At 52.7% G+C, this 13,977-nt stretch overlaps 5 protein-coding genes across 5 annotated transcripts; 2 read left to right on the top strand and 3 right to left on the bottom strand.

Annotated features, from left to right (window-relative positions):
• Positions 1 to 61: 61 nt before the first annotated feature.
• On the bottom strand, positions 62 to 838 carry CCOS01_14265 (developmentally Regulated MAPK Interacting protein; the record flags this gene model as incomplete). The annotated part of the gene is made up of 2 exons (XM_060462409.1): positions 62 to 417; positions 487 to 838. The coding sequence occupies 2 exons, from the start codon at positions 836 to 838 to the stop codon at positions 62 to 64; spliced, it is 708 nt and encodes a 235-aa protein (XP_060306894.1).
• Positions 839 to 4,738: 3,900 nt separating this feature from the next.
• On the bottom strand, positions 4,739 to 5,899 carry CCOS01_14264 (methyltransferase domain-containing protein; the record flags this gene model as incomplete). The annotated part of the gene is made up of 1 exon (XM_060462408.1): positions 4,739 to 5,899. One exon carries the CDS (start codon positions 5,897 to 5,899, stop codon positions 4,739 to 4,741), a length of 1,161 nt encoding a protein of 386 aa, XP_060306893.1.
• Positions 5,900 to 6,451: 552 nt separating this feature from the next.
• CCOS01_14263 (ribosomal protein S16) lies at positions 6,452 to 7,037 on the top strand (the record flags this gene model as incomplete). The annotated part of the gene is made up of 2 exons (XM_060462407.1): positions 6,452 to 6,528; positions 6,737 to 7,037. 2 exons carry the CDS (start codon positions 6,452 to 6,454, stop codon positions 7,035 to 7,037), a joined length of 378 nt encoding a protein of 125 aa, XP_060306892.1.
• Positions 7,038 to 7,791: 754 nt separating this feature from the next.
• Positions 7,792 to 9,578, bottom strand: CCOS01_14262 (transmembrane amino acid transporter; the record flags this gene model as incomplete). Its single annotated transcript, XM_060462406.1, has 5 exons — positions 7,792 to 8,465; positions 8,518 to 8,677; positions 8,729 to 9,312; positions 9,391 to 9,467; positions 9,571 to 9,578. The coding sequence occupies 5 exons, from the start codon at positions 9,576 to 9,578 to the stop codon at positions 7,792 to 7,794; spliced, it is 1,503 nt and encodes a 500-aa protein (XP_060306891.1).
• Positions 9,579 to 12,147: 2,569 nt separating this feature from the next.
• CCOS01_14261 (nuclear distribution protein) lies at positions 12,148 to 12,844 on the top strand (the record flags this gene model as incomplete). The annotated part of the gene is made up of 2 exons (XM_060462405.1): positions 12,148 to 12,361; positions 12,441 to 12,844. The coding sequence occupies 2 exons, from the start codon at positions 12,148 to 12,150 to the stop codon at positions 12,842 to 12,844; spliced, it is 618 nt and encodes a 205-aa protein (XP_060306890.1).
• Positions 12,845 to 13,977: the final 1,133 nt, after the last annotated feature.

Raw genomic sequence — 13,977 nt, 5'->3', positions numbered from 1 at the left:
TTCGGGTTTCTCAAAACAGCTCTAAGGAAAAACAAGATTCGTGCTTGTATCTAAATCTTGCTTAGAAGAGCATGTAGGCGGCGACGGCAACGGAGCCGAAGATGGCAAAGGTGGACTTGATGGCAGAGGCGCTGCTGGGAGCAGAGGTGGAAGTACCAGAGGCAGCGGAGCCAGTGGCGGTGCCGGAAGCGGTACCTGAGCCGGAGGCGTTAGAGGCAGCGGTTCCGGAGGCCGAGGCAGTGGCAGAGCCGGTGGTCACTGTGGTCACGGTGGTCAGGCCGGAGGTCTGGGTGACGGTGGCAGTGGCCGCGGAGCCGGAGGCCGAGGAAGACGAACCGGTGGCAGAGGCAGTGGCAGCAGAGCCGGAGGCGCTGGCCGATGCAGTAGCGGAGCCAGAAGCAGAGGCGGAAGAGGAGTCTAAATCATGGAAAGTCAGCGCGATTGCTTATAACCATCATAGTGAAGAAATGAGTGGTCTTCACGTACCGTCAGAGCCAGTGAAGCTGAACTCGTTGGACTGAGCCAGGATACCAGAGTTCTGGGGGTCGACGGAGACGAGGTTGATGCGATAGGCATCGCCGGCGGCAACCTTAGCGCCCTTCAGCTCGTACTTGCCATCGGCGGCCTGGACGGTGGCGATGGTCTCAGAGACCTCGGGGTAGCCGGACTGGTTGACGATGACGATCTCGAAGCTCTTGGGGTCGCTGGAGACGGTCTCCCAGGTGATCTCGTTGGTCTTGGAGAGGTCCCAGTCATCGCCCTTGGCGGGCTTGGTGACCTTGACGGCCTCGGCAATGGCCAAGAAAGAAGTGATAGCGACGGCGGTCTTGGAGAACATGTTGTCGTTTCTAAGTGAGAAATTAGATATAGTTTGTTTTTGGTGTTTTGTTGAAGTTTTCCGGTATTAGAATAAGTAGTGTGTCTGAGCGAGTGACAAGAACGAACGTCCAAAATTGATGAATCTGAGAAGTTGACCGAACAACATAAGAGAAATTGAGCTTCCCCCCTCAAGCTTTATAAACAACCCATTTGTAGACGATCCCTGTCGATAGTCCGGACGAGTCAGGCTTGGTGCTCCCACCCCTCCTCCTCCACTCATTAGTGCCACCCCACCGCCCCATCTCGTATGCAAAACCGACTTTCAGAGAATTTTAGATTGCTGTTAAAACCATCAATTCATGGTGGGTTGGTTTCTTTTCTGCCAGCCGTGACGTAGGCGACTCCCTGCTTCGGGCGCACGCGAAGGAAGCAAATGGCATCCACTGCAACTCGCAAAAAGCAAAGGCCGTCGGCCGTCGGCCGTCGGCCGGCATTGCCGAGACTATGGCCCATTACCGCCAATAGAGTTCCGGGTTTTTGTTGTGATAGCCAGAGACAGATTGTTTATGAAACTTTCAGCTCTTCAAAAAAAAAAAAAAAAAAAAAAAAAAAAAAAAAAAAAAAAAAAAAAAAGAAAGAAAAAAAAAAAAAAGGAGAAGAGAAAAAAAAAAAAAAAAAAAAAAAATTTTTAAAAAAAAAAAAAAAATAAAAAAAAAAAAAAAAAAAAAAAAAAAAAAAAAAAAAAAAAAAAAACAAGAGAAAGACTCACCAGGAACGGTCAATGGCTTCAGGCTTTCAGCACGAATGCTTTCTTGTCCCCAGGTCCAATCAGGAAACCTCCATTTGTGTCCATCCCCATCACACAAACCCAGGCGAGATGAGGCACACCCATGGTCAACACTGTTGGGGTTGTGGCTGGCAGACTAAATTCAGTAAACCCCCTTTTAGCTCGGTTTCGCGGTACCTTGCATGGAAGAGCCGCCCCCGTGCAGCACTGATTTCCACCCTAAGGAATCTAGTATAGTAAACAAAACGGGCTGTTCTCTTCGAACTCTCCTCCTTCTGTGCCTCTTTTTCTCGTCTAGGTTACCAGATACGCACGCACGCAGCAGGCCGGGTTGGGCGTGGTTGTTAGATTTGTTGGCATCGGGCAGCCAAAAGTCATCGTTTTCCTCGTGTATGTACTTTTCCGAGGCGACGATCGGTGGCAACGGGCCCTGTCATCTCGGTGGGCAGACCTCGAGCCTGTCTGTCACTTGTCAATCCAAATTTGACACAACCCGACCACTTGGAGGCTCGTCCAGTCGTCTTTTCGGTGGGCACCGCCAAGCTGGTTCAAAAGTTCCGACGGCGGAGTTCCTGACAGCTGCAGCCTGCAGCGGGATCAGTAAGTGTGACTAGTAGCAAGGACTTGGCGTCATACCAGCCCACCTGCACTTGGGGCAGAACTATTGATAGAAGACTCTACCTTAGCCGCAAACGAGCCACAGTAGCTCTTCGCGGGAATTTCGGGCCATTGTCTCGTACTTGGAAACAACTCTTCGTATCTATCGTGTTGTCTTCGCAAAGTAGCTGCCATCTTCGCCATCGCACTTTCCAGGGTGCCAGAGAACAACCAAACACACTGCCGCCGCTACAGCCGCTGGTGGAGTGAATTGTCATGGTCAAGGCGTCCCCAGCGCGCACCGAATTCCCGGCACGGTGGTCTTCGGAAGTAGCCGAATGGGGCCTTGATGGAAGCACAATCTTAGCCGCGGCGCGAAATTGAGACTTGACAACCGCATGCTGCCCATGCAGAGTGCTCATTGAGATGACTCTTTTGATAGTTACCTGATGCTGCCTCGAAGTCTGTCACTTTGTTGTACTACGTAATAGCCAGCCTGGAAAGAGACTCAAGTGAATGATGTGCTCTCATTCCCGCTATCCGTTCTCAGGCAAGGGGATTACTTGAGAACAACAGAAAACATAGCGTACTTCTTGCAATTGTTAACCAGCGCTTAATTGGGGTTTGTTGGCACTCCCAATGGTAGTTGGCCGGCAGCGTTGAGACATGAACACAGCAAAATAGCCTTTTCTTCAAGGTCTACCAAATTGCCTCCCATGCTGTCTTTCAAAGAGAGAAATCAAGTGGCGCGGAAAGTCCTTACACCTTGCAGGACGGCTTGATCCCTTTGATGCAGGCTATGACTGGCGTCATGCTGCCAAGAACAAATACTTTCTCAAGAAATAAGAGTTACGGATATCTCAACTGAATCAACGAAACTTTTGATCATTCATCTATTTGACCCAAATTCAGCTGGGTTTTACAAACAACTCGATGATTGATTGAGGCTCGGGCTGGCAAAGGAAAGCCATCAGTTGACCTATATAGAACAGGTAGATGACGGAAGGTCTCACTATGTTAAGGTATAGCTCAAACTCGTGGGAAAAGAGGCATCGCAGCCTTCCTAAAAAGAGCTCTAGGAATATTCAATCCTGAGCCCCCATCAGCTTTTAGCTAGAAATGAATCACGATGTCGATTGGCGGTATCATGCACGTAAGACTTGCAATTTCGCTAGCATCTAGTCAATAGTTTCAACACCGATGTAAGCCTAGGCATCAGTTCTTTAACACAGACACACAAGGAGCCTACCTCACATGCACGATAAAAAACTTTGACCTATGAATTTTCGAACTCCTGTGAAGCAGATGTCTCACATTCTCAACATTGGTTTTATGCTCGCGTGTATGATGATGCTCACTTTTCCAAGTACAGTGTGATTCGGTGGCTCCTGACTTGCGAATCTTTTCAGGCATCCATTGAGAGATTCGATTCAGTATGTGTTCACGATACCATAGGGTTTTATGATCCATAGCGTCCGTAACTTGCTCTTAAAGCCATGATGACTGGACCTGTTTGCGCATTCGAGAGGGGTCCGAAGTTTTGGACCGCGCAAATTTGGTGAGTTCTACAGCACCCATCCGCCTCTTCAGATCGTACTCCAAGCTATTTGACAACGTTTCGACCAAAATTGAAGCTTCAATGTCAGACATCTGTGGAAAAGTCTTCAGCATCTCATCACTATCGTCCCCGTAAGCCACAAAATAACTTCCGTTCATATACAGGGCTGTAAGTTTTAAAGCCTTGCCGAAAATGCTTCTTGATAAGGTATTCCTGGAAGCCTGTCACTTTCAAACTGCGACAGCATGGTGTCAACCTTGGCAGGGTATAGTGGTGCTCTGTTTAAATCTATGAACCAGCTCAGGGGCTCCTGAAGGATCTTGTCAAAACGTAGTTCTTTCTGCTTCTCGAGCAGATCGCCGATCGTCTGGGCGATCTGCCTGAGAACGTCTTGGGGGAGCGATTTGCGTCACAGCTAAAGAAGAGATCGTCTTCAGATCTAACACGAGAGATCGCGCAGGTAAAAGCTCACACGCTCATGAATCGACAGCTACTCCAACCAGCCTGGCTTTAACTTCCTTGAAGCTTGTCTTAGCTTGTCCGTCAATGTCTCTAGTTATCACTAGGTTCACAATTCATACAGTCACGCGTTTCTTCAGCTGATTGAATCAATCTCACGTGTATCGGCGTCCACTAGATGAGCGCGGATCGTGGGGACTAAACTGACCTGCACACACTTCATGTAACAGAGGCCACAGGCAAAAGACAAAGCGTAATCTAGTAATAGGCAATTACTGTTGAGAAGACCAGGACTCAATCATGCAGGTTGGTTTCAAGAAACATGATGACATTCATGAAACGCACTGTAGCAAAGCCAAAGACGAGAACACAAGATAGCCGCCAGAACGATAGAATATGATCGATACTTTAAATATAATGTAGCCCGAGAAACGCACGCTCATAATTACCAGGCAGTCACTGTCTGGACTTGCCTTTCTAACAGGAGACTGCAGACCTCCAAAATAGACTCTCCAATCTCAGTTCTGCGTAGCCTCTTCTTCCCCTCCCTTGGGGAACGGCTTTCGTCCGTAGATGGAGTATCCGTACCAGTACGCATGGATGCCCAAGTTCTTAGCATCATTTCTGACGCTTGTACAAAATGCAAGGACCTCGTTAGGTTCCCAGTCCAGCACGCGGGTAAAGAGGGCGAGGCACAGGCCCTCAATGCCGGGGAGGAGCGAAGCCGACGTCCACACACCCAGCGCTTTCAACTTTTCGTCCTTGGCCCAAGGCGACGCCGGCATGACCTGCTTCGTGACTACCACGTCCACGAAGCCGGCCTCCTCGAGCATCTTGTCAAGCTTGGAGGCAATGGTAATGGGACGGCCAATCTTGTCCGTGGCCTCGACAAGGTACTTTGACCACTGGAACAGCGCCGAATCCTCCTTGAGGGTGCCGTCATCGCACTCGAGGGGGTACAGGTTATCGTTGACCTCAAAGTAGCCGCCGGGTTCGAGGTTTTCAAACGCCTGTTTAATGACCTTTGCCCAATCCTGGAAGCTGCCAGCCATATTACGCGCAAAGATAAAGTCGAACGGGGTCGTCCACGTCCACTCTTTCTCGAGATCATCAACCTCAAAGTAGCAGTTCGGAGGCACGAACTCGGGTTGAATTGGACTCAGGTCTACGCCTAGAACTTCTGCACCTTGGAAGGCGTCGGCGTATAGGATGGACCACACGCCCGTGCCCGTGCCGAGGTCGAGAACCCTCTTAGCGCCCTGGTTCTTGGGGCACAGGCAAAACTTACCGTCCCAGGCGATGAGCCAGAGATGGTTCGCAATGTCGAGACGCTCTTGTTCAGTCTCATCGTTGGGAACGAGGTAGCTGCCATCGCTGAGGCGGTGGTAACTGCGGCCGTTTTCGAGCCGATAGTCAAAGATGCTTGGGGTCACAGACGCCTGGGACTCGTTTGTTATGGCAGTAAGTCCGCTCTGCAATGAGGATGCGTCAGTCTCTTTCTCAGCATCGTCGCTTGCGACAGTCACTTGTGCAAGAGGATCTGTGCTTCCCCCCTCGACCTCGGGAGGGGCGGCTGCCGGGCTCGCCGGTTGAGCTGCCGGTTGATACACCCTTTCGGCAGCCGGCCCTGTAACGGGCCCCGATGATGGGTGCGGGGGAGGTGCCGGTGTGTCGGCCATTGCAAATGGGTTTCCTGCCGTGAGGTAGCTCGAGTGGTGGAAAGTTTATTTAGTCCTTGCGCTAGAAAGAGCCGTGACTCGTGGGAACAGAGTGGGAAGTTGATGTGGCCAGGCAAATTCCCCCAAGTATCCCCTCTCTTTCTCTAACAAGACCGCCCCCGCTTTCCTCTCTTCCAATGGTTAGTTGGTTCTGTTTGTTGGTTTCTGCTCATATCACTAAGAACCCACATACGAAAATCGGTAGGGGCCCGGGTCCCCGGTCCCCGTTCCAGTCATCTCCTCCGTTACCTTACCGTTCTCGTACTAGTGCCTAGCTTGCTTCGGAAGCGGAACAACATCACCACCGACCAAAAATTGCCCCGGACACGACCAAGGCCACCGAACGGCTCACATCATCTCACCTTGCTGTACATCGTTGAAGCTGTGTAGCTCCGCGATCACGACGCCCCGAACGCCCGACACCTCAATCGATTCCCACCCGAGCCTCCCGACGGAACCGTTCATTCCTCCCAACACCAGCACGAGCCTCAACCCTCCACACAACCTCCAACCATGGTCGTCCGCATACGCCTTGCCCGCTTCGGGCGCGTCAACCAGCCCTTCTACAACATCGTCGTCACGCAAGCAAGGTACGCCTTCGACCACAAGTCACCATCCCCAGAAGATCACATCATCGCCGCCATGGGATGAGCACCATAAACCCCCCTCCCCCCATTGCCAAGAGGCAAAGCTCTCCGCATCGCAAGCTTCAACAGAGCACAAACCCAAACGAACCTCGAACACAAAAAGAGAAACCTTCCCCAAAGCTAACCCTTGACTCTTCTTCATCAACAACAGAACAGCCCGTAACAGCAAACCAATCGAGGTAATCGGCACCTACGACCCCGTCCCCCGCCAAGACCCCTACGACGCGACCACCAAACCGCACAAGGACATCCGCCTCGACTCCCTCCGCGCCCGCTACTGGGTCGGCGTCGGCGCCCAGCCCACCGAGACCGTCTGGCGCTTACTCTCCATGGTCGGCATCCTCCAGCCCAAATTCAGACCAAACGGCACCGCCAACACGGCGACGGCGGCAAAGTCGCTGAGGACACCTACCTCTCCGGCCAAGGCGGCGGCACCGGCGGAATCATCATAGGCACCGGCAGCGACGATTTGTAGGAAAGTTTTGCTCAGATGGATGAGACGAGGATGGGGTAGCTAGCCCATATCGGCTGGGAATGTGTCGTGTATTCAAAGCATCAAAAAGCGTCGCGCGGATCCCAGGGGTCGCACTTGGCTCTTTCACGCATGGGATTCGTGATGGCGCAGAGCGGAAGAGGCAGATGGCGGGATTGTACTATTAAGGCGAAAAGAGACGGCAACGGGCAGGCCAGAAACGTGTCCAGGGTGCGGCTCGGCTCGCCCACGGGCATTGACGAGGGACCGTGAGGTGATGACGCCAGAGGCATCCGGCACCACGTCACATCACAAGAGTTGTACAATAAAACGACTGTAAAAAGACCAAAAATGTCACTCCCGATTGAAGCTAAGTTTGAAGGTTATCAAAAGGCCGCTGTGACTATGAGCCGATGGGCCAAGTCTGTCCTAGAAACTGTTTCTAGACTAAACAATGAGAAAGAAGACCAATGCTGGACGTAATCAACGCCCTTGACATGCAGCCACCACGCTGGTAAGGGGTACACGAAGAAAACAAAAGAAGCCCCTTAAGAATCAGAAGAGAAGCAGACCATCCAACTCCAAAAAATGCGCGACGCTGCCCGTGGGACTTTTTATGACGTCGCCGTATGTCTATCCTGAGCGGCCGTATAGTGAATATATCTGCATCGTCGTCTCAATGGAACAATTCTTCCTCTAAGCCGCATCTTCATCAAAGATGAAGGTAGCCGCAATTAGTGAGATGCGTGGAACACAATGTTCATAAAGAGGCAGACCACCATGACACATACGCCATAGATGGCGAGGGCGAGGGCCATCTTGCGGAGGGCGTCTTGCTCAATGTGCTCGAGGTCCCAACGCCACTTGCGCTTCCACTGGCGAGGATCCGTCACATGGCTGGCAATGCTCCCAAGACTGGCGATACTAGTTGTCATAGGATCGGCATCCTCTTCGTCATTGGGAGCATCGGCGTCATCGTCCTCCTTGTGAAGGCGTTGCTGATGGATGCTGTCGGGGTCGCTAATCTTGTAGTAAAACAGGCCTGGAAGGATGAAGCTGATGCTGGTTGAGCCGGTGCTTCCAACATAGGCCAAAACTCTCTCGAGACTGTGTACTGAGAGAGCGGTGACATAGGAAAGAATGAGAATGACTGAGGTCAAGATCGCAAATCGAGTCTCGCCCATGGATGAGCTGGATCCGTGGTCGGAGCGCACAGAAGCCGACGAGGGCAGCAGCGGGCGTCCGCCCGGAGAGGTAGACCGGCCGTTTGCGTTCGAAGCACGGTTAGGCCGCCACTTGAGGATAGCATCGACGGAGGCGCGGCAAGGGTGGACCTGAAGAGGAACCGAGAAGGTGACGAGCACTACTATGGCAAGCTGTCCGATATAGGAAGCGGCAGTTGCAGAATCTGAAAAAAAGTCAGCAGGGTCTGAGGGTACCATCCTCCCAGGGTCACTTACACATCATGACAATATTGCCCTTGACAGCGTTGCCAAACGTGAGGTAGCCAGTGATAGCTACGACAGTGTAAATCGAGGCGGCCGTGCCGATGCTAGTGCCAACAACCCCTATGACGCTGCCAGGAGAATTGTCCTTTATCTCATTCAAGATGGCAAACATCTGTCCACGGAATCAGCATAAAGCCCCGACGACCAACCAAGGTCAACTTACGTTCTGATGGCATGTGTAGGCAAAGACAACAACCGGCAATGTGCTGAGGAATGCGACAGCGCTTTCGGGCTCAACAACTCGAATTTCGCTCATGTCCTTGAGCCGGTCCGTTGAGAAGTGATAGATGACCAAAATGACGAGGTAGCCGATGGAGACCAGAGCAACAATACTGGTATACTTGAGCGAGTCGAGCTTCTTGAGGAAGCTGAGAGGAATAATGACCAGCATGAAAGCCGTAATCCAAAAGTTCCTCTCGCCGAGGTAAGGGTTCTCCGCCACGGCACTCGCGAACAAGCCGATGAAGACCTTTGGCATCAAGTCGCCAATGATGATCATGTAGGAGACACCCACCCCAAAGCATTTTATCGCAATGGCAGTGTCAAAGATGATGGCGGCGTTTGGGTACGTAATCTTGGAAATGGCGAAGAAGGACGATGTCCCTCGATCAAGGTAGCGGGCGCAACGAGACTGAAGATACAGGCCAAAGGCGGCCGTGAGTCCAGACCATACAATCATCAACACACCGAGCATACAGCCCATATGCGACACCACTGATGGCATTGCCAACGTTCCCGCGCCAACGACTGTAGTCACGATTCGTCAGCTCTTTTTCTTGCCCCGCACTCGTGTGCCATCTCGTGGGAATCCGCGACAGGACGTACTAGTATTGAGCAGATTGATCACACTGCTCAGCATCGAGGCCTGGCCTCCCCCCTCCTTAGTATTTCTTCGGCGTTGTCTGCAGATTTGTATCCCATGCGTCAGCAAAGCTCTCTTCCATCTGGGTGATCTGCCTGTATGCGCCTTGTGCTTTTGCGGGGAGGATCGGGAATTCGGCATACCGTGACATTTCGCCGGAGCTTCCAGACGCAATTGAATTTGCGTTTCCATCAGTAATGCTAGAGTAATTCGTCATAGTATTGCTCGCCCGTTTCGTGATTATCGATCACCGTCGGTGTCGTCGTCTTGATCAGTCGGTCGTCGGTCGTTGTTCGTTGTTCGCTGTCGTCGCCAGATTACGTCGCAAAGCTCTCTCTCTCTCGTTCGAGTGGTTGGTAATAGTAGTCGCAAGCGCAATCGAAAAAGCGGAGGTCAGATAAGAATAACCAAAAAATAAAAATAAAAAGAGTCCGTAAGAAGTTGCCGGATTGGGGAAGTAGAACGAAGTGTCCACAACTGTGACCCAAAGTCACAGAACACAGTCACAAGTTGTGAGTTATGATAGATATGGAGCTGTTTTGTGGATGGTATATCGAACAAAAGCTGAAAGCGTACGAGTAACAAGAGAGGTCGAAAGAAAGCAGTTGCTCGTCGTTTATCGGAAGAGGAGAGAAGAAAAGAAAAGCAAGGCGGCGTTTCTCGGCTTCGCGGCGTTTGGAATGCGACTGCGGCTTGCGGTTACGGCTTTGCGGCTTGCAGCTGCAGGAGGTAGGTGGTCGGTCGTCACTCGTCAGTGGTGTTCGAGTCGTCGCACCCACCCACACACTCTCTCAGTCAGTCAAGGCGGAGAAGGCGTAGAGAAGGCGTGACGTTGCGACGAATGGCCGGCGGAGAGTTTGCGCAGGGCAGCTGTGACGTGCTTTTGGAGGAATCTCTCGAAATCAATGGAGAAAAAGGTGGTTGCCCCTGCTGGGACAAACCTCGCAGGCTTCGGTTCGGGGTGTAGCGACCGAGTAATTCAAGGTTTCTGGTTCTGCGGCGGGCTGACGCTGGCTGAATGGGGCCGCCGGGCTGAGAAGGCAGCACTGGGACGGCCAGCAAGCACTTTTCGTCTGCCTGTCGATCTCTGGATGCCCTTCTTGGGGGGCGGCGACAAAACGAGTCACGACGGCACGTCCAAGGTGTCGAAGGTCGTCTCGGTCGCAAAGTCGCAGGACGGACGGATAGATCACACGACAATGTGCGATGCGATGCGATGGTCTTTTTGCTTCCCCCGGGACGTGGGTAAGGTGTATACGTGTACAAATGGGAAAAAGGACGTATGTATCCGTAGAACACTTCAGCCCCCCGCAGGTACAAAGTACACGCTGAACGGGAGAAAGACAGAAGGAGCAAGAGGAGGGACGAGGGTTCCCGCTCAATAACCGAGAAGTTTAAAGGTATTAATTATGGACAGGCGGCGGGCAGCTCCCAGAGTAAGGTGGTATTAGGATGACAGGACCTGGTCGGGGGACTCGGGGCGGGTAAAATGAGCAGGCACAGGGTGTCGTGAGGGTGGTGGTACCTTGCGTCTTGCGTGGTGGTGGATTGCCAGTGTTGGTGGTGGTAGTGGTGGGTATTGGAGCAAGTGGAAGTTGGTCAGGGAAGTAAATGATGAACTGACGAGAGCGTTTGTTACCGCCGAGCAGAAGCTGTCCAATGCCATTGATTCTTGTTACACAGCATTACCTCCGGGGAGCTCTTAGGCAAGAAAACCGGAGACCCGCGACTGGAACTTGACGGGGAAAGCATTTGGCAGTTTAGCAATTCTTACGTATTGCCCAGACCACAATGGACCTTCGGTATCCGTTCCGACCTATGTACGTGCCTCATACCTGCGGAGACTTCCATGACCACAGCCACGAGGCATTGGTACGTTCCCAAATGTCCGTCAGCGGCCAACACCGGCCCGCGCAGGACAAGGCAAGACAGCATGGCACCAAGCAACAGAATGCCAGCAGGTCCTTACCTTAGCGTTCACCCAGCCCGCTCATCCGCTCCATGACACTTGCCTCACCCTGTGCTTGGCGCAGGGGCCGGCATGGAGTTGCACTGGAGAGTTTGAGGGGGAGCACGAGACTCAGACGACCCTCACATGCCGTTTGATGTCGTTGGTTTTGATGTGCCTCAACTTACCTAATGCCTGCTAGAAAAGTTGCTTTTACTTCTCCCTTTCATCGTCTTCCCCGGAACCGCCCCGAATAGAGTTGGTTAGGATACCGAAGATATGTGAAGAATAATGACTTTATAATTAGAGAGACATTGTGGGAAATGAGTCTCAATGCGCCCGAGACCAATTCATTCCATTGGCTGGTTCAGCCAGAGAGCCTCTTATCTAATCGTATGTCTTGGATCGGGTGGTCCGGTGGGTCAGTCACAAGCCACACTTTCCTGGGGCAGCTGGCCACACGGATTCTCAACTTCGAGATCCCAAGAGGAGAGCTTCAGCCACTCAACACCTTCCCTTGCTTCCTCACCTCCCAGCCTTACCACGCTAAATCGCAACCCGCGACGATCAGCTCTCGGGGAATTGCTTGCTTGTTTCGACTTACCTCCCAACTACGACATTTTCCTCACCGGCATTCACCAGCAACGTCTTACGCTAGACACATCAAGCCTGAACCACGCGCGACGGCACACTAGCTGCGTAGTGGAATCAATCTCCTTGCTCCAAACGACACATACTCAAACACGCGACGACACAAGGCGCGATATCCCCCATGATCATGGACACTTCCCTCGACAAGACGACGCTCTCAACAATATCCCTCCTCGAATCGCGTCTCCTACGCATCGAGCACCTCCTATACGGCCCAACGGCACCCTCACACTCCTCCCAGACAGAATCAGCAGTCGATACCCTAGAAGATCTCGAGCGCCGCTTCAACCACCTCCTCTCCCGCATACGCGTATACGGTGAATTGATGAAGATCTGTACGTTCCTCCGCCAACTCTTATGCTCTGCCAAATCCCAAGCCTCATGAGCACAACTGACCCCAAAACCCCTTGCCAGACAACTCCCAACCAACCCTCTTCCAACCCCCGCCGCCCTCCGAGCCGCCAATCCACCTCGCCCCAGAAGCAATCCAAGCCACCGTCCTCGCCTCCGCTGCCGCCTTCCCGGCAACAGCCTCGTCCCTGACCTCCGTCAACGACTGCCCCATCCCCGAATCATCCCAGAGCGCGGCCCTCGCCTCCCTCATGCCCAGACTGCGCGGTATCGAAGCGACGCAGATTGCCCAGGAGGCCGAGATGGCCGAGCTGCGCGCCCGGAGTGAGGACGTCCTCCAGGCATGGTACCAGCAGGGCGTCTTGGGCGTCTCCGACTTCGTCGCCGATGTCGAAGGCCGGGTGGAGATGATTGAGCGCCGGGTGCGGAGAGCCGAACGAGAGAAGGAGGCCGCGACAGCCCTTTGATATCTTCCGTCCGGGGATGTCACATCATGTTAACCTTTAACAATGGCTTAAAGACTACCAGCATACTGTGGTACACAGACGATTGCCGGTGGGCTTGCACCACAGGGCCCTGCATATACTTAGAACGCTGGTTATACCCCCAGGGCCGCTCAGTACGAACAGTCTACCTAGCCAGATCCGAGATCACGCCATCTGCCGGTACGCATGAAACGGAATAGTCACCTCAGGTGGGAGCTTTCCCGACGGCCATGACAGCAGCCCCAGCCGGGTTAGCAATGGTTCAAAGCTTCCCAGCAACCACCACCAATATCATCACATGAGAATCCGATAAGTCGGTTACAGCACTCTCTCGGATAATAGATTTTCTTCATCCCAAAAATTCCGGGTCAAAGAGAGGAAGCTTTGTCCACAAAGGAGTTTCGCAACGGGATGCTCCTGGCCCGACCTGCAGAAGACGTCGCCTCAAGCCATGTGCTCGGATGACCCCGAAAAGCTTGGTCTCGGCCGCCCGAACCGCAACGGAGACACAGAAAGCTGCTCTCAAGAATGCAACATGATTGGGCCAAAGCCCCGATTGCATGGGTTCAATGGATGGGTCGGGTCAGGGGAGAGCAGTGTGCAGAATCACACACAAAGTGCTGGCCTTGCAGTGGCGGGATCTCCCTTCTCCGCGTTTCAGAAACAGGTTTATCGGACTTTGTCCCATGACTGATCAGTTGTGGCAAGACACACTGAACTCTGGCGAGTTGCTGGGAGGCTGAAAGAAACTCGGGAGTAACTTTAGCAAACGCTCGGGCGATGACTTGTGGGTTTGCTGGACCTACTCTCTCCAGAGTCGTGTAGATATGACCAGTGGCAAATGGGCGATAATACAAGAAGACTGAATGTAAAGTTTCCATAACCATGTCACGACATTGCTCTGCCCATACCGGTATCCAACTGACCTAAGCATATCGGTGGAGGGGCCGCTCGAGCGCTGAGGTGACACTGGATGCTAGAATCGGGAGAAGCCTGATCTACCAGACCAGAAAAGCTTGGCTTTTCGGGTGCTGTCCAATGCAGCTCTCAGGGGGCCTCGTCCGTGAACACTGGGCACGGATGGCGAACTACAGGTGATGGCACCAAGCGGCTGA

The sequence above is a fragment of the Colletotrichum costaricense genome (assembly GCF_030867565.1).
Source record: "Colletotrichum costaricense strain IMI 309622 chromosome Unknown Scaffold_20.1, whole genome shotgun sequence".
NCBI classification, from domain to species: domain Eukaryota; kingdom Fungi; phylum Ascomycota; class Sordariomycetes; order Glomerellales; family Glomerellaceae; genus Colletotrichum; species Colletotrichum costaricense.
The sequence above is the reverse complement of the archived record's forward strand: the minus strand, read 5'-3'. Positions and strand labels throughout refer to the sequence as shown.